This window comes from Trichomycterus rosablanca, chromosome 16, assembly GCF_030014385.1.
Source record: "Trichomycterus rosablanca isolate fTriRos1 chromosome 16, fTriRos1.hap1, whole genome shotgun sequence".
Classification (NCBI taxonomy): domain Eukaryota; kingdom Metazoa; phylum Chordata; class Actinopteri; order Siluriformes; family Trichomycteridae; genus Trichomycterus; species Trichomycterus rosablanca.
In genome coordinates this window covers 7,051,114-7,070,278 of record NC_086003.1, presented here as the reverse complement: position 1 = coordinate 7,070,278, position 19,165 = coordinate 7,051,114, and the positions used below count along the sequence as shown (strand labels likewise).

At 42.1% G+C, this 19,165-nt stretch overlaps 2 protein-coding genes across 3 annotated transcripts; one reads left to right on the top strand and one right to left on the bottom strand.

Annotated features, from left to right (window-relative positions):
* Positions 1-110: 110 nt before the first annotated feature.
* Positions 111-7,267, bottom strand: nsa2 (NSA2 ribosome biogenesis homolog (S. cerevisiae)). The gene is made up of 6 exons (XM_063011668.1): positions 7,118-7,267; positions 5,895-6,082; positions 5,292-5,442; positions 2,595-2,774; positions 1,725-1,917; positions 111-384 (listed from the first exon to the last, which is right to left on the bottom strand). Exons 1-6 carry the CDS (start codon positions 7,118-7,120, stop codon positions 317-319), a joined length of 783 nt encoding a protein of 260 aa, XP_062867738.1. The 5' UTR covers positions 7,121-7,267; the 3' UTR covers positions 111-316.
* A 235-nt stretch (positions 7,268-7,502) lies between these two features.
* Positions 7,503-17,709, top strand: spout1 (SPOUT domain containing methyltransferase 1). 2 transcript variants are annotated; one of them, XM_063011681.1, is made up of 12 exons: positions 7,503-7,563; positions 8,799-8,838; positions 9,148-9,276; positions 9,681-9,840; positions 10,816-10,905; positions 11,369-11,418; positions 11,504-11,634; positions 12,575-12,647; positions 13,875-13,973; positions 15,419-15,521; positions 16,387-16,534; positions 17,492-17,709. In XM_063011681.1, exons 1-12 carry the CDS (start codon positions 7,519-7,521, stop codon positions 17,567-17,569), a joined length of 1,146 nt encoding a protein of 381 aa, XP_062867751.1. In that variant the 5' UTR covers positions 7,503-7,518; the 3' UTR covers positions 17,570-17,709. The 2 variants fall into 2 exon arrangements, with proteins under 2 accessions (XP_062867751.1, XP_062867750.1); XM_063011680.1 differs by lacking the exons at positions 7,503-7,563; positions 8,799-8,838 and having other exon boundaries at positions 8,892-9,276.
* Positions 17,710-19,165: the final 1,456 nt, after the last annotated feature.

The window sequence follows — 19,165 nt, the reverse complement described above, 5'->3', positions numbered from 1 at the left end:
AATGTATAATGTATGGATTTAAGGTAATGTATATAATAACTACACAATCATGCTCATTCACTGCAATGAATTATCAGCCTTCAGGCTGTTGCTATAAACTCACACAAACATCCAAAGATGACATCTTTATTTGAAACATTTCCTTTTATCCACTCGACATGTTTCTCTGGAGACAACAGAGCTTCTTTATCTTCATCCAATCATCCATGTTCAAATCCACGTTCGTATTAGTGCACCGCTCCAGCATTTTGAAGATGATGTTACAAAGCTGTTACAGTTCAAATAGCACTTGAAGGTAGAGTTCATTCATTAAATGTTACACAAGCAGGACTGCGTTAATGCAGCCATCATTTTCTGGATTATTCGTCACCTGGGCATATTTACCTGCAAGAGAAGAATCAATATATACTTTAATGATCAAAAAGACCAAATCATTACAGACAGACGACTGGATTGAGGTATCTCTGAAACAGCAAGGAGTGCTCACAGGCAGCCATGTCGAGTACCCACCAACAGTGATCCGTATAGGGACGATCCATACTGGGTAATCAAACCCTTCTGTGTATGGGGCTGCAGTCGCAGCGCCTAAGCTAACTCCTGTCCACTGTCGAAAGCTTCTACAATGAGGATACAGACATTGCAACTGGACATCAGAGCTATGGATGAAGACTGGTCTGACAAATTCAGTTTTCTCCAAGACCATGTAAACAGCTGGGTACATATGCTCATTTGTTTGTTCGTTTATTAGGATTTTAACGTCATGTTTTACACTTTGGTTACATTCATGACTCATTACACAACATTTATCAGTTCACAAGGTAAAATCAAACACAGTCATGGACAATTTAGTGTCTCCAATTCACCTCACTTGCACGTCTATGCAAACTCCACACAGAAAGGACCCGGACCGCCCCATCTTGGGATCGAACCCAGGACCTTCTTGCTGTGAGGCGACAGTGCTACCCACTTAGCCACCGTGCCGCCCTATGCTCATTTCCCGTGGAAGCGATGCTGGTTTACACAACCGTGATTGGCTATGTCAGAGGGGGCTGTTCTTGCCCTGCGCCCGGAGTCTCTTGGTGGAAGCGGGCGGCACGGTGGCCTCATAGCAAGAAGGTTCTAGGTTCGATCTCCAGGTGGGGCGGTCCGGGTCCTTTCTGTGTGGTTTGCATGTTCTCCCCGTGTCCGCGTGGGTTTCCTCCGGGTGCTCCGGTTTCCTCCCACAGTCCAAAGGCATGCAAGTGAGGTGAACTGGTGACACTAAATTGTCCATGACTGTGTTTGATATAACCTTGTGTAATGAGTAACTACCGTTCCTGTCATGAATGTTACCAAAGTGTAAAACATGACGTTAAAATCCTAATAAACAAAATCTAAGAAGCAATCTTGGTGGAACCAGTACAGCAGGTTTAAGTGGTTGATAAAAATAATGAGCTGCTTATTCTCTATCAAAACCACTTGATAGTGTTTTTATTCGTGTACGCAGTTCACTTATCCTCACAGTTAACACTCAGGTGTTATGCTGTAATGCACATGTGTGCACAGAGGCTCAGTCACAAATACCTTTAGTGTAGTGCAGTGAAGGGTGCTACAGTTCTGCTTGATTATTACACACAGTGAATAAGGGCTTAAATACATTTCAAGTGTTAACAGTAATAACACATTATAATAGTAATAAATACTTAAATAATATCTAACATCAATAATACTGAATCATCACTCACCCCAGATAACCTTGCCGCCCTGTGTTACCAAACCCAGCTCGCTAATGTTAACCTCGATAACTGTTCCCTTGGTGATGACCCCGAGTGTGGTATAAAGAGGGGAGGACGGATTCTTCTTTACACCTAAGATCGGCAGGTGGAATGTGGCCTTCAGTTCAGGGTGAGTCACGTGAGCCTTTTTGAACCTCAGACCCTGCAAAACACACAAGGAAAAAGGGGGTCATTAAATTGCAAATTCATAAAACATGGGGGAAGGGGGGGGGGGGGGGGTACTGCTTGTTTCTACTGATGGCTGGCGATCAACAGTGACACGAGGACGAGCAGCCAGTGACGAGATAACAACATGGGAAGAACTTCTGTTCTGATTACGGAGACTTTGATTTAAATCCAGATTTCCAGACTATATGGTCAGAAGTATGTAGACACACCTCCTTATTTTTCAGTTTTCATATAATTTGACACCAATGTGAGCCCTAATCCTGTCTTTCTTGATTGGTCTGTTCTATAAAACAAAGAATTTCGGAACAACATGTAGGAGCAAATTATACAAGGTCGACTTCACATTATAATCAATGTAGAAGACGCGTAACTTTAGATTTTACCAGTGATTATCAGAGCCATCACATCTACATTAGATATTGTGATAATGTCTATTTATTTATGCCCAGTTTTAGAGACAATCTAAATAATGTACAAACTGAATACAAGAAAAAGCTCAACATTCCTCAATGCGGTCCTCTTACTCCATTAATCAGAACGACTGTCTATCATCAAATCAGAAATGAAACTGCCAGTATGAGATGTTCCCTTGGAAATGCAGAGACTGGTCAATTCCAGTACACTAGAAACTCATCGGCACGCACGTCTCACCATCGGCCTGATGAAGCGCTCGTATTTTGGCGGATTGCGTGTGAAGCCGTCTCCTACGAAGCAAACTTTGGTCACCATTCTCTTCCATGCCTTCTTCTGCCTCTTTCCGGTGCGGACGACTTTGAGGACCTCTGTCTCGCCCTGAGCGCGCACTTTCGGAAGTGGCACCTCCCATTTACCCTAAACACACACATACAAAAATGTCACTTGTAACACTGGGTGGATTCCACTGATTTCAAAAAGCTTAGCAATTAACATTATTAACAACTACAAATGTAAAGGCAAATAAATATGATGAAAAGGTTTAGGTTTATAGTAGAGATGGGACGATCGGGGTTTTTGGCACCGATTCCGATCTCCTTTCAGGGACATCTGCCGATAGCCGATTGCGATCGGGGGGGGGGGGGGGGACGGTTTAGCAGTAAATAAAATAAATAAACTTAAAAAGAGCCTCACAGTGAAGATAAACCGGAGCAGCGCGCGCGTGTTTGTGTGTGCGCCTTTAGAAGAGACGCTTTGTTCACTGTATCGGTATCGCTATAAGTGATTCATTGATTCACGAGTCATTTTCCGCAAAGCGTAAGTTTCTCTTCTCAGTTATCTCTCCGTGTTTACTGTTATTAATTAAATGTCGTGGTTTTAAATAAACACCAACTACTACAGAACATTTTGTGTGACTCTCTTACATTAAAAAGCTTCATTAAAAAGCTTAATTAAACTGCTATTACCACAGATCTGTAACCGACCGTCAGACTCGTTCCGTCTAAGGAGCTAAAAGTTCAGCAGATGATCCTGAACTAACGAATTTGGTAATGAATAAACTTTTGCCTCTGATTGGCTCTGTAACGTTTTCTGTTCTCATCTACATCACAAGTAAGAACCGCTCACGATTTACCAAAGTGAACCAGGAGTTTATATAACGTGCTGATAGAATCGACTCAGATGTGACCGGGTTGAATTATCTTTTTAAAGTAAATATTACAATCAGCAAAATTACATCGTATGTATGATGCACAACGTTAATGATGTTATTTTAGGTCATGAAGAGCTTTCACGATGGTTTCTGTACGATGGTTGATGAATGGTGATGTGATGGTTGGCGCTTCGTAGCTCAAAGTCTGGATCAATCCACTGAGCTGTTAACTTAACGTGATCTTTATATATTACACGATCGAATCGGCTACTTTTAGGAAATATCGCCGATCGCCGATAGCATATTTTGATTAAAAATCGGCCGATACCGATTCATAGCCGATCGATCGTCCCATCTCTAGTTTATAGTGCTAACGATTTTAGAAAATATTAGGACAGGATGTGAAATGTTTATAAACCAGGTCCAATATATGATATGCAATGCATAAGAGAAAAAAACCTATAATCCTTGCAATCTATCATTAAGGAACGTTGTTCTTAAACTGTTGGATTATCCACTGATGCATTATGTGGCAAAGTGGCGAGTCATGACCCATCCTTGCTCTCTTATTTGCTTTTGCCTGCTCCCGTATTTAGATGTCTCCACAGTTGATTGTTCTGGTTGGCATACCTTAACTGGCACAATTTTTGCACCGGGTGACCTTCCTGATCCTCCATTTCCTCGGCTGCTCCGGTTAGGGGTCGCCAGCGGATCTTGATCCGCATTATTGATTTGGCACAGTTTTTACACCGGACGCCCTTCCTGACACATTTATCCGGGCTTGGGACCGGCACCACGATGCACTGGTCTATGCATCCGGCTAGATACCTATAGGACGATTCAGTGTTTCCAATTAGCCTGACTGCATGTTTTTGGACTGTGGGAGGAAACTCACGCAGACACAGGGAGAACATGCAAACTCCGCACAGAAAGCACCCGGACCCTCTTGCTGTGAGGCGACAGTGCTACCCACTTAGCCACCGTGTCGCCCATGACCTTCCTGATCCAACCCTCCTCCTTATTTTGTCCGGGCTTGGGACCAGCACTGAGAGCACACTTGTCTCCGTGGTGGCTATTTGGCCTCCAGACATAACCAATCTGTCTGTTGCTGTGTACACTTTGTCACCCCTCTGTACCCCATTTACCATTCTTAGCATGGTGCTTGGATGGCAGAGCAGTCTATTATGCCATTTTTGGGATCTGGGTGTGAATCTCAGTTGTGCTATCAGTCAGCTGGGCATCTACACAGACACATTTGGCAACGTCAGGGGTGGCCATCAGTCTGCGAAGGATTGGTGCCCTGCTATGGGTATTCTGCCTTGCACAGATCTCAGAAGTAGTGGGATAGAGTGGTTTACTGCTGTGCCACTCGAGTGCCCACCTGTGCTCATGAAGGACCATTATTGCATCACCTGGTTAAGATTTGGTTTTTGGCCTCTAAGGAATGTCTTGCACAGTTGATAAGTTAGGACAGGATGTGAAATGTTCTAAGGCACATTATTGTATTGTTTCTGGTTAAATACAGCTCAACTGATATATTATAATAGGACAGTGGTAGCCTAGTGGTATAGCTTTGGACTATCAATTGGAAGCTCTGCCATGTAGCCCTTAAGCAAGGCCCTTAACCCTCTCTGCTTCAGGGGCGCTGTACAAACAAGCTGGGATATGTGAGGAAAGAATATCGTTGTACTGTACATGTGTGTACATGTGACCCCGCTGCTTCTTATATTAAGATCCTGATTGGACGAGACCCTTTATTCATGACATAATCAGACGGTACTTACAGCTTTCTCCTTTCTCTTCTGTTTGATCATGTTGGAAAGAACCTTGGCACGAGACTGGCCCTCTCTGTCCAGCAGGTAAGCTGGAACTGCCCCTTCTGGTGTCTTGTCGTCATCCTTCTGTTTGGTTCGTCTCTGTTCGTGCATCTTAATGCTACAGACATACAAGAAAGAGAGAAAACATATACAGTTTTATCTAGAGACACTGTGAATGGTGGTGTGTTAAATATTCTTTGGGTCGTTCCTGCATTTAAATTTTGGAGTCTCAACAGCAGATCTGGTCTAAATACCAAACTCGACCCCCACGCATTAGTCAATCATGTCTGGGTAGACGCCCCACCGGCTGATTGCACCACTGAGATTTAAACCCTGGATCTTAGAGATAGAGGGCTAGCAGGATTTACCACTGTGCCACCCAAGTGCCCAGCAGAATGATCCACTGTGGCAAAACCTAAATACTAAAGCAGCTGAAACAAATATATAAACAAACCAAAAACCTTTATAATCGGTAGATTTTTAACAACTACTATAAGAATCCCATTTCTCAATCGCTGCTGTTTATCAAAACTAAAATTGTATCATAACTCCACAAAGTGTAAAACTCACGTTTTCTTCATCTGGATCTTCTCAGCATGTCTCTGTTTGTGGTACAGCTTGGCTTTCAGGCCGATGAGCTTTTTGGCTTTCTGCGAGCGCTCATGCACTTCACGGCTCTCCTTCTTCCTCTTGCGCTCATGGTGGTCGAGCCGGTAACCGTGGCGCTTGCGGTGCAACTCGATGTGCTCGTTCTGCGGCTGTGAGAAACATTAGGTAGAGAACATAATGTGACATCTTCGTAATAAAGTTCTGATCACCCTCTGTACGTCTGTCAGAACTGCTTTGGTGTTGACGTTTAATTTTTTATGTTTCTACTGGAAAAACACAAAAACTAATAGGGGGCAAAGTGAAATACGTTATCATTTAACACTAGACAAAATTAGTGGCACCCTCAAAGTAATATTTGGTGACATCCATTTATATTTTTGGCATTTAGCAGACGCTTATCCAAAGCGACTTACATTACAGTGACAGTAAATTATCTAAGCAATTGAGGTTTATTGGCCTTAATAGACATACGTCCACTTGTATGCAGATGCTTAACATCAAGAAGACTTCAAGACACACGTATGTATGTATATATATATATATGTGTGTGTGTGTGTATATATATATATATTAATATATAACAAACTTTTGATGACAATTATGTATCACTCCACACATCACATACAAACATATACACACGTGTGTGTGTGTGTGTATGTATGTATATATATGTGTGTGTATATATATATATATATATATATATATATATATACATATACACACACAACAAACTTTTGATGACAATTATATATCACGCCACATCACATATACAGTATATATATATATGTGTGTGTGTCTGTGTGTATATATATATATTTATCTGTGTGTATATATGTATGTGTATATATGTATATATATATATATATATATATATATATATATATATATATATATATGTGTGTGTGTGTGTGTGTATATATATATATATATATATTTATGTGTGTGTGTATATATATATATATATGTGTGTGTGTGTGTGTGTGTGTATATATATATATATATATTTATGTGTATGTGTATATATATATATATATATATATATATATATATATATACACACACAAACTGTTGATGACAACTATATGAGATCACTAACACGCGCTCGCTAAAACTGTTAGCCAACAACATTAGCTTCGGTTCGTTCTTTCTAATTCACAACAATAATGTAAATTATAAATTCTTACCATGTTGAATATTGAAGTTGAAGTATTTAATCAGAAGTAGAAGCGATAATTGATAGTGTTGCTGTAGTTAAACTGATGTTATTGCTTATAGTTCGAGCGTTCTGGGTTTATGATGTTGTTTTCCCCGAAGCTCGTGCTTAAAGAGGAAGTGCGCTCTGGAAAGTCGTCCGTCTCAGCTTGGACTGTCGGAAAAAATATTACACAGAATAACGTATGGTTTGATAAATATGTAGCATAAATGTACATATGTATCATGAATATAAATATATATTTAATTTATATGTGAATTCTTTTTTAATTTAAACACTTGATAATTTCCGTGTAGGGTTTACTGTGCGGAACTAACAAAGCGCGTCCTTGTTGTCTAACGAAACAACTAATTGGAGGCACAGTGATAGAACATGGATAGCTCTTCGCCTAAGAAAAATAAACTCACTTCGGCAGAGGTTTGCTTTATTTTATATTTGCTTCTTGCTGTGCTATTTATTTATATTATTATGCTATTCATATTAGCAACATTTCATGTATAAGAGTTGAATTTTGACAACTTATTGGGTGTACCAGCTCTTGGTGTTGCAAACACGTTGTAGTTATGACATAGAGAGGCTGCCTACATACTCCCAACATAGCTGTACTAGGTGATGTATGGTATAGTAGGGTGTGTGTCCAAAGTAGTGCCCATAGTGGTATCTAGGTTTAGACTGCTTATGTAAATGTACCTTACAGGATCTGGAATAACGGTCCTATATAACCTCACTTACCTGTCGCATAGTGGTTAAGGAGCTGGACTAGTAATCAGAAGGTTGCTGGTTCAAGCCCCACCACTGCCAGGTTGCTGCTGTTGGGCCCCTGAGCAAGACCCTTAACCCTCAGTTGCTTAGAATGTATGCTGTAACTGTAATGTAAGCCGCTGTGGATAAAGGCATCTGCTAAATGTCTAAAATGTAAACAGGTAACCAGGGTCCTTACACAGCGTTTTGAAGACTCACTTAGTCCGGTCATCCCGCCCAGCAGACACAGTGGCCAATTATTGTCTGCTGTAGGCACTGCCAATTGTGCCCACTAGATGGCCCCCAGTCGACCGGTGGCAAATTCGAGATTCGAACTGAGGTGTTCAGAATCTCGGCGCTGGTGTGCTAGCGCCCGCAAATCTCGAAAGAGATCCCCACTGACCATTCTCAGCACAGAGCTCGGATGGCGGAGCGGTCTTTTAAGCCATTTCTGGGATCCAGGTTTGAATCTCAGCAGTGATATCAGGTGTCTACACAGACACATTTGGCAATATCAGGGGTGGCTGTTGCTCTGTGATGGATTGATGCCCTGCCAAGAGTATTCTGCTTTACACAGAGTTTCCCGGGTAAAACCGGACCCACTTTTACCCCTAAAAAGTGGCTGATAAAAAGAAGCCCTGCAATGTCACTAATAACGTGCTATACATGTTAATAACGTGCTAATGTGTGCTTTTAAAAAAAAGCCAACAGTGTCCTGTGATCAGAAATAGTCCACTGATAAAACACTGTGTTTTGGACACTGTATATGTAATTATGTACAGTATATAACACCATATATAGCGCATCATTTTATTAGTGTTCTTTGTTGGTAGATATATGTTGTATATGTATGAAAGTCTGTGTTGTGTACAAATATGATGTATAATATTCAAATGTATATTATCTTACAGGACCCCGAGAAGGTTAACTGGAGGAAGCGGAAAGCAGAGAGTAAGCGATCAGTCAATATAACCTGTGATATCAATAAATCTATACATAAACAATGTACAGAACAAGTATGTGGATACCCATCCTACTGTACAGTATATATTGCGCTCAGGTTACATGCTTTGTGGTAACAGTTGGAAAAAGCTCTTTCCACAAAGGTCCATAAAGACATGATTTGGCCTGAACCGAACCCTGATCCTTCATCCCTATCCCTCAACCTTGCCCGACAAGCTCCTGGTCAGGTGTCCACAAACATTTCGCCTAAGTGTGTTGGCGTTTTTTTCACATTGTGTTTGATTTTTGCTCTGAAAGAGAAAGAACAACAGAAGAAATGGAAGGAGACCAAGCTGATTAAACAACTGGAGAAACAAAATCAGCTGAAGGAGGAAGAAGAGAAGACAAAACAGTCCCATGAGGAGGCAGAGCAGGTGAAGAGTAAAGGTATTGTGCTCAAACTAAGTCTCTCCTTATTACTGAGCTCACATGTATTGCTAACAGGCATGTACAACAAGTAATGTAATGTATGGCTTTCTCTTAGCATAACAGATTCAGGTTGCATTACTTGATGCAGCAGTGGACTCTGTTAACCGACAACAGTTTTCTGAAGAACTCTTGAGCACATGTGGCTATATTTATTACAGTAGCTTTACAGTTTTTCATGCAGGCTTGTAGGTCACTCGCAGCCAACAGTGATTTCCGGCCTTGCCCTACAATGCGATTTCTTTGTCTTTGAATCTTTCCATAATATTATGTACGGTAGATGGTGAAAGACCAAAATTATTTGCAGTTGGTTGAACTTTTTATTTGATAATAATCCTCTTCTCAATAAATCTGCTTATCTGCAGGTCGATTGTACACGGTAAGTGTCGCTTTGCCAGGCTCCGTGTTGGATAACGCTCAGTCACCTGAACTTCGAACATACCTGGCAGGCCAGATAGCTCGTGCTTGCGCCGTCTTCTGTGTGGACGAGGTGGTCATATTCGACGAGCAAGGAGAGGACGCCAAGTAAGTGACCCGAATTACTACAGTCTGTATTGATTTGGCTTTCTAGATTTTTGTATTTTATAATTTGTTGAAATTAATACCAGGTTAATACTTATTATTTAGGGTTTTACTATTGTTTTTTTCTTTTTTCTTTTTTTCTTTTAATTTCTTTGCCACATACATCTGGCTGAGGAGCTTCAGATTTACATTTAGGGCATTTAGCAGATGTTGTCATTCAAAGCAAATTACAGTGCAAGCAACTGAAGGTGGCAATTAGGCAAGGGATTGAACCAGTGACCTTCTGATCACTAGTTAAATACTTTAGCCACTGAGCTACCACTGGCTGCAGACAGTGGCGATTAGCCAGAACATTAAAACCAGCTTCTTGTTTCTACACTCACTGTCTATTTGATCAGCTCCACTTACCATATAGAAGCACTTTGTAGTTCTACAATTACTGACTGTAGTCCATGTGTTTCTCTACAAACCTTTTTAACCTGCTTTTACCCTGTTCTTCGATGGTCAAGACCCCCACAGGACCACCACAGAGCAGGTATTATTTGGGTGGTGGATCATTCTCAGCACTGCAGTGACACTGACATGGTGGTGGTGTGTTAGTGTGTGTTGTGCTGGTATGAGTGGTTCAGACACAGCAGCGCTGATGGAGCTTTTAAACACCTCACTGTCACTGCTGGACTGAGAATAGTCCACCAACCAAAAACATCCAGCCAACAGCGCCCAATGTGCAGTGTCCTGTGAGTGGACACAGTATTTAAAAACTCCAGCAGCGCTGCTGCTACAAAGTGCTTCTATATGGTAAGTGGAGCTGATAAAAGGAACAGTGAGTGTAGAAACAAGGAGGTGGTTTTAATGTTATGGCTGATCGGTGTATATAAATATATATATATATATATATATATATATATATATATATAAAATCGGTGAAAGTGCACTCACGTATGTTAGCGCTACATTAAAGTGGTATTTTTTTGGCAGGACTGTCGAAGGCGAGTTTAAAGGGGTTGGCAAGAAAGGTCAAGCATGTGTTCAACTGGCCAGAATCCTGCAGTATCTGGAGTGTCCACAGTAAGTGCTGTTTCCTCCACATCAACACTGTCTTTGATTGCTTTCCATTTTTTGGATACTTGTCTTTAACTGTCTCTCTATTTCCTCGGCTGCTCCCGTTAGGGGTCGCCACAGCGGATCGTGATCCGCATTATTCATTTGGCACAGTTTTTACGCCGGATGCCCTTCCTGACACGACCCTCCCTATTTATCCGGGCTTGGGACCGGCACTGGTTTATGCATCCTAGTGGCTAGATACCTATAGGACAATTCAGTGTCTCCAATTTGCCTGGCTGCATGTTTTTGGACTGTGGGAGGAAACCGGAGGAAACCCACTTTTAGTTTCTCAGTCAGCTGCTTAGTAAAGCCCTTGGTTGTTAAGTGCAAGTTAAAAAATGAAAGAATTGCAGAATCAGGCTCTGAAATTGTCCTACAAGTAAATGTCCTAAATAAAGGGTAATAAATAATGTTTTTTTTTCTGCAGATATTTGCGGAAAGCATTTTTTCCCAAACATCACGACCTGCAGTTTGCCGGTGAGTGTTGCTGTGTTTCTCTTTCCACATGTAATACTCCCTAGCGTTGATTGTGCTTGAATTTGTTGGTTGTGGTTGCTCACAGGACTTTTAAACCCTCTGGACAGCCCCCACCACATGCGTGTTGACGAGGAGGCAGAATTCAGAGAGGGCGTGGTGGTGGACCGTCCATGCAAAGCAGGAAAAGGGTCCTTTGTGAACGGTGGGATGCGGAAGGTGAGGAAATGTACTGCTGGTAGATCACAAAGGCTTGTTTATAATTGTAATAAAAATGATTTAAGACGTTGGAATGAGAAATACGAAGTATAAATGAGGGGTCCAATGCGCTAACCCACCAAGCTAAAATCTCTAGCTTAGCACCTGAGTTCGAGGCCCAGGTGGTGCTGGGTGGTTAAATGAGCACATTGGCTGTGGCTGTGCCTAAGGGGGGTGGTGGTGGTGCTCATATGGGTTTCATTTCTGCTGTGCAATTGTGACCTCTACTGTCTGGCTGAGGAACTTGCACCAGTGGTGGGGTACATTTACTTTATCCAAAGTGACTTACAGTACAGTTATAGTAAATAGTCTGAGCAGTTAAGGGTCTTGCTCAAGGGCCTAGCAATTTGTAACCTGGCTGTAGTGGGGCTTGAACCAGTGACCTTTTAGATTACTAGTGCTGTACCTTAACCACTAGGCTACAACTTGCCTATTCACAGAGCAAAAAGACTGAGCCAATGACTGCACGCTTGTCAGATGTGGGCGAATGATGGTCTTCCCTGTTCTCATCCAGTCTGGGGTGGTACCCGGGGCTGGAAAATTGCACAAGGGGCTTAAGGGACATTGTCAGTGATTAGATTGGGTGAAATGTGTGTGGGGGGGAACGAAGGCATGTTCACAATCAGAAACATCCAGACTAAAGTCATATCCTCAAACCATATCCAGGTATTAGGCCAATTGGCTTCCAGCTACTGGCCATTGGTGGCTTAGGGCAAAGTTGGCCCTGAACTTGTGACTTACCGACAGAGCCAGAGGTTAAGTAAAGCAGCTAAAAGATCAAGATTTTACTTCTCAACAATCACAAAAAGTCAAATTTTTTAAGAGCATGGCTAGTTGTAGGCTAAATGAGTAGAACAAAAGCATTCCTGAGTTTCTAATGACCTCATGTTTATGTGTTTAGGAGGTTCAAATAGACAAGCAACTTCAGCCTGGTCTGAGAGTGACTGTACGCCTCAATAAAACCCAGAACTCAGGTAATAACAACACACCAACACCTGCGTGCTAAATATTGGGGTATTACACTGATCAGCCATAACATTAAAACCACCTCCTTGTTTCTACACTCACTGTAGAAGCACTTTGTAGTTCTACAATTACTGACTGTAGTCCATCTGTTCCTCTGCATGCTTTGTTAGCCCCCTTTCATGCTGTTCTTCAATGGTCAGGACCCCCCCCACAGGACCGGTATTATTTAGGTGGTGGATCATTCTCAGCACTGCAGTGACACTGACATGGTGGTGGTGTGTTAGTGTGTGTTGTGCTGGTATGAGTGGATGAGTTTTTAAACACCTCACTGTCACTGCTGGACTGCAAATAGTCCACCAACCAAAAACATCCAGCCAACAGTGCCCGTAGGCAGCGTCCTGTGACCACTGATGAAGGTCTCGAACATGACCGACTCAAACAGCAGCAATAGATGAGCGATCGTCTCTGACTTTACATCCACAAGGTGGACCAACTAGGTAGGAGTGTCTAACAGAGTGGACAGTGAGTGGACACGGTATTTAAAAACTCCAGCAGTGCTGCTGTGTCTGATCCACTCATACCAGCACAACACACACTAACACACCACCACCATGTCGGTGTCACTGCAGTGCTGAGAATGATCCACGACCTAAATAATACCTGCTCTGTGGTGGTCTTGTGGGGGTCCTGACCATTGAAGAACAGCATGCCCTGATTGCATCCTCCGCTGATTCAACCCTTCAGCTGATTTTTACATCGGCTGCTCTTCCTATTCGTTTTCGGGCTTGGGACCTGCACTAAGAGCGCACTGACAAGTGGGCAAGGCTGCCATGAACAGTAGCTAATCATGTCTTTGCAGAGGTCTGACTTGCCAGTAGCACCAAGTTTAGAATTTCTACTTTACCCCTGTACCACAAATCTCTATTAACCATACACTTTGAGAAAGGTCCGTTCATGTCTAGCATAACTGTTCCCCTGTGGACGTGAGGTCTGTAAAGATATGTATGGTTTAATGAGTTTGGTGTGGAGGAACTCCAGTGATCTGACCCCACTGAACACCTTTGTGATGGATCTGAACATGGATTTGCCACCAGTGCCACTAAAATTCCCCTTGCCCTTAAGAACGTCTTGAAAGGTGAACGTTGTTATAGCGGAATCCGCCGGCTTTCAAAGAACTGCAAGAACGATCTTGAAATGTCCTGGTTATTATTCAAAGGCATTGTGTTTGTTTGCAGACAGTAGGGTGTATAAAGCAGCGGTGGTGGCTCCCAGCATTCCCAGAACAGAGTGTGGGCTGTACTGGGGTTACAGCGTTCGCCTGGCATCCTGCCTGAGTAAGTCATGCTTCTTTTATCTGCTTCTTATCTAGGTATGCAGTTCTTACATGCCAGTTCCCCTCTATGCTGTTCGTGCACAACTGGGCAGATATTTTTCAGAGATTCCAGCATAGCAGCAACACTGATAAGGTTGCAGGTACTGCAGCAAGTATTGAGTGCTTGGATCGCAGTCTATTATGCTAGTCCACAGCTGCTAACCTTTTTTTTTTTGCTAAAAAATTAAAGCAAGTGCGCTTTTACAGTCTAGCAGTAAATAATAGCAAACATCCATTTGGATCCAGGGGTCGAATCCCCAGTGATGCTATAAGCTGGTCAGGAGACTACATACAGACATGATTGGCTATGTGTAAAAATTGGGGGATGGCTGATACCCCGCATCCTGGCGTGTTTTATTGCATTGTGCCCAGTAATTCTAATTAATAAATCAATTTCTAACCTGTATTTATAAAAAATGAGTCGGTCGGGCGCCCAGGTGGCGCAGCGGGATATTCCGCTATCGCACCAGCACCGAGTTTCGAAACTCCTCGGTTTCGAAACTCGGTGTTGCCACCGGTCGGCTGGGCGCCATCTGGCGGGCATAATTGGCAGTGCCTGCAGGAGATACTAATTGGCCACCTTATCTGCAGTGTGGGGCCGGATTATGCGTGGGCGGGTCTTCATACGCTGTGTAAGGACCCTGATTGGCGGAAGAGACGCCTGTGCAGAAAGCAGGGGCGAGAAGAGGAGGGCTGTACACGTGTCGGAAGAGGCGAGTACAGCGACGTGCTCTCCTCGGATGCAATCGGGCATCCCTCAGCAGCGGAAGACAAAATTGAGTGCACTAAATCGGAAGGAAAATGGCGAGAAAACGCATATGTTATGGCAGTTAAGTTATGACAGTTATGGACAGTTCTTGATATTCCTCTGCATGCTGGCTGTTTAAAAATGGCTGATGACTTTACACTAAAGTACTAGAAAGTGACGTGTGTTTTACGACCCCCAAACACCACATTACAGACCCAAAGGGGTCACACTTTTGCCCCTTTTCCACTGCACATTATCCATGATCCCATATCTAGTGGTTGTAGCCATTGCCAAGTGACCAAGTGTTAAATTTGGCTACACTTAATGAAAGCAAGCGGTATGGGTCAAGCGAAAAACAGTACAGATAGTTGATTGATCAAATGGAATCGTCAAAGTATGGTGTTGTGAAAAACCTACAACTTATATAGTTACAAAAAAGTAGCACAAATGAAAATTGTCCTGTTGTTGCTACTGCTATTGGTTACAGTCACCATGGTGAATTTGCTCTCAGCATCTGTACACTGTGCAGTTGGATGCTGACAATAGTACATTAAATACAGTATGGACAGTTTTGGATTCCGATTTATAAGGATAATGGGCTGCTTAGAACCACTGCATGTTGATGAATGAAACCCTGAATGTGTGTTTGTATCTCACAGGTGCTGTAATGACCGAGTGTCCATTTAAAGATGGCTACGATCTGACCATCGGGACATCAGAGAAGGGCAGCAATGCTGACCAGAGCACCTTTCCTCCATTCAGGTGTGTAAGGATGACATAAAGACATGCTCCAAAACTTTGACTATATACAGGTGTATATGAGGTGGAAATGTAAATGCTTTCTTCAATGAATATTTGTCACTGATGATACCCAAATATACTTTAAGGGAAAACATTAATTAATTAATTAATAATCTCATCTATCTTATATGGTTAGAAGTGTGTGGAGATCTGATTGTGTGCTTAGTGAACGAAACTATGGGCATAATATGGTTCCAAATTTTCTCTATTACACCGTAATGGCTCTGACTGACTGGCTCTGAAGTCTTAGAAATTTAGGAATGGCTTAAATATGCCATAATATTCCTTCAGAAATGTTAGAATAACTTTGACTTTTATGGTGGATATTCAACAGAGCTTGGTTGAATTTGCTTAACTTTAATTGGCTTAATTCAATTAAGTAATGAAAGTAAGTTTCATTTATATCGTGCCCTTCACATACCCAAGGACGTTTGACATTGTAAAGAGCTTTAAAGGAAGAGATGGTAGAGCAGTCACGAAAGGATTGTAGGAAAGTTCCAAAAAGACCTACGTACAAGACCACTGGTGCAAGTCTTCTGTGGGACTGCAAGAAGTCCAGTGCCAAGAGATCTGAGAGAGCAAGGACAGTAAGGATGAAGGACCTCACTAAGTATATATGGCATGACTTGGAAAGGGCTTTAAAATTAAGCAAGATAAGTTTATACTTGATACATCAATGTACTGGTAATACACTTGTCAATACACCAAGTACCAATACACTTCACACAACAATGTCCTAATCAAATGTCATGACAGCGTCGTCTCCAAATTTAGCCAATTTCTCATGGGTATTAAGTACTCCGGTCTCTATGTCTCCGTCCCTCAGGCACATGTTGGTGGTATTTGGAGGCCTTCAAGGACTGGAGGCAAGTGTCGATGCCGACCCGAATCTAGACGTTTCTGACCCCAGCGTGCTGTTTGACCTCTACCTGAACACCTGCCCTGGCCAAGGCAGCCGCACGATTCGAACCGAGGTAAGAAAGATCAACTGTTTGGCCAAAATATGCGGACGAAGATGTAGCAATCTGGCAGTGGTGGGGCTGGAACCAGCAATCTTATTACTAGTCCAGCACCTTAACCACTAGGCTACGGCTGCTCCACTCTCTACACCTATAATGAAAGTACGACAACGTAGGTCCTTAATACCAAACTACCAACCAAAGGCTGCCCTCAACCCTCAATTACTTTTAATGTATACTATCTGAACCCAAAAATAAAGCAGTGTCCAAATACTTTTGGCTGTTGCTATGGAAAAACAAGATTTTATGCCTAATATAACCTGGATATTAGTATTATGTTGCTTGTGCGTTAAATCGTTATGTTGGTGCTTGAGGTGAGGCTGGGAGTCTAAAGTATAGAGAGATAAGCAACATGTCTGTCATAAAGCTGTTGTAAGCAGATAAGAAACAACAGTTAACACAGAATGGAGGTTTCAAAGTCCAACACCCAATTTGATGTTACTAGAGCAGTATAAAGGAAGAGCCATAGTATCTGTTCATTGTTCTTCTTAAGATACACTGTTGTAAGAACCCATTATCCAATTCAGTCAACTGTAAACTTTGTTTTCTTTTATGATCTGGCCTTATTTTTCCATGACACTGTACAGTGTAGTCAATTACTGCTTAGAATGTGTAGTCATATTCTAATGTTACTAATGCTAATACTAATACTGCTACAATGGAATGCTACTGGAAAGTGGTATATGTGATAAGGAGTGCATCAATTGCATTTTATGATGTCCAAAACCCAGTTCTAGCTGGTTTAGACTAGTTCTAGCCAATCTCTGTTGACGGTGGTATCTTCCTCTGTTCTACAAGGTCATTGATGGGAGTATAAAGGATAATTATTTTCTTCCCTTCTTATCACATTCACAGATTTTCTCACTGCGATCCTTAATCTATGTAAAATTATGTTTAATTTTCATTCAACAGGAGGCCATACTGATCTCCCTATCATCGTTACGGCAGAAAATCAGCACCGCGGATTCAGATCAGTCCAAGCAACGGTGACAGGAAATCAGTGACCAAAGCGGATCCTGTAAAACGAATAAGAAATCTTTCAACGCGCTCCAAACCCGTCTCCCTTCTGAGTAGCAGATTGGAACACAGCCATAGAGGTGTTACATACACCAATCAGCCATAACATTAAAACCACCTCCTTGTTTCTACACTCAGCTCCACTTACCATATAGAAGCACTTTGTAGTTCTACAATTACTGACTGTAGTCCATCTGTTTCTCTACATGCTTTGTTAGCCCCCTTTCATGCTGTTCTTCAATGGTCAGGACCCCCACAGGACCACTACAGAGCAGGTATTATTTAGGTGGTGGATCATTCTCAGCACTGCAGTGACACTGACACGGTGGTGGTGTGTTAGTGTGTGTTGTGCTGGTATGAGTGAATCAGACACAGCAGCGCTGCTGGAGTTTTTAAATACCGTGTCCACTCACTGTCCACTCTATTAGACACTCCTACCTAGTTGGTCCACTTTGTAGATGTAAAGTCAGAGACGATCGCTCATCTATTGCTGCTGTTTGAGTCGGTCATCTTCTAGACCTTCATCAGTGGACACATGACGCTGCCCACCGGGCGCTGTTGGCTGGATATATTTTTGGTTGGTGGACTATTCTCAGTCCAGCAGTGACAGTGAAGTGTTTAAAAACTCCATTCACTCATACCAGCACAACACACACTAACACACTACCACCATGTCAGTGTCAGTGCAAAGAATTATCCACCACCCAAATAATACCTACTCTGTGGTGGTCCTGACCATTGAAGAACAGCATAAAAGGGGGCTAACAAAGCATGCAGAAAAACAAATGGACTACAGTCAGTAATTGTAGAACTACAAAGTGCTTCTATATGGTAAGTGGAGCTGAGTGTAGAAACAAAGAGGTGGTTTTATTGTTATGGCTGATCGGCGTATACTGTGTAAATTATTCCTGCACTCAAGCAAATATTGTTAATTACATTTAATGATAAAAAACACGACAGACTCTGGAGTTTTATTTCCTTTCAAAACTATATATTTTAAAACATACAGGACATTCATAGACTGATAGACTGGTACAGTAACACAGTTAGAATATTGTTAAACATCTGTAATAAATTACATTCTTTATTTTATTCACATCTCAGATCAAGTCCATCATGTCGTACAGATGCAGGACGCTATGTACACTATATGGCAAATTATGTGGACACATAATCATGTACTGGTTGGAGATTCGGTTCTGTACTGGTTGGAGCCACCCCACCAAACTACATCCCTGTTTATCCCAATGGTGTTTAGTATGGTTGAGATTGAGTCGCTTTACCCCAGACTGACCATGACAAACCATGTCCATGTCCACATGGACGATGGATGATTTAATGCAGGCTTAATCCGAATCCAGAATGTAACAGTTAGAGGGGTGTCTACATACTTTTTGCCATACTGTGTAGATACAGACGATGGAAAATAATAATAAGAAATAATACTAATCCAGGGCAGATGGAATTCTTCATTTGTCATGTATACATGGGCAGCACAGTGGCAAGAAGGTCCTGCGTTCGATTCCCAGGTCGAGTAGTTGGGTTCCTTTCTGTGTGGAGTTTACATGT

Coding starts and splice junctions, on each gene's coding strand:
- nsa2 (XM_063011668.1), bottom strand. Junction 2,775..5,291: donor AGAAGAGAAAGGAGAAAGCT/GTAAGTACCGTC, acceptor GTGTGTGTTTAG/GGTAAATGGGAGGTGCCACT. Junction 1,918..2,594: donor AGCGCTTCATCAGGCCGATG/GTGAGACGTGCG, acceptor TGTGTTTTGCAG/GGTCTGAGGTTCAAAAAGGC.
- spout1 (XM_063011680.1), top strand. CDS start 9,006: ATGATTTGGCCTGAACCGAACCCTGATCCTTCATCCCTATCCCTCAAC. Junction 9,841..10,815: donor GAGCAAGGAGAGGACGCCAA/GTAAGTGACCCG, acceptor TTTTTTTGGCAG/GACTGTCGAAGGCGAGTTTA. Junction 12,648..13,874: donor CAATAAAACCCAGAACTCAG/GTAATAACAACA, acceptor GTTTGTTTGCAG/ACAGTAGGGTGTATAAAGCA.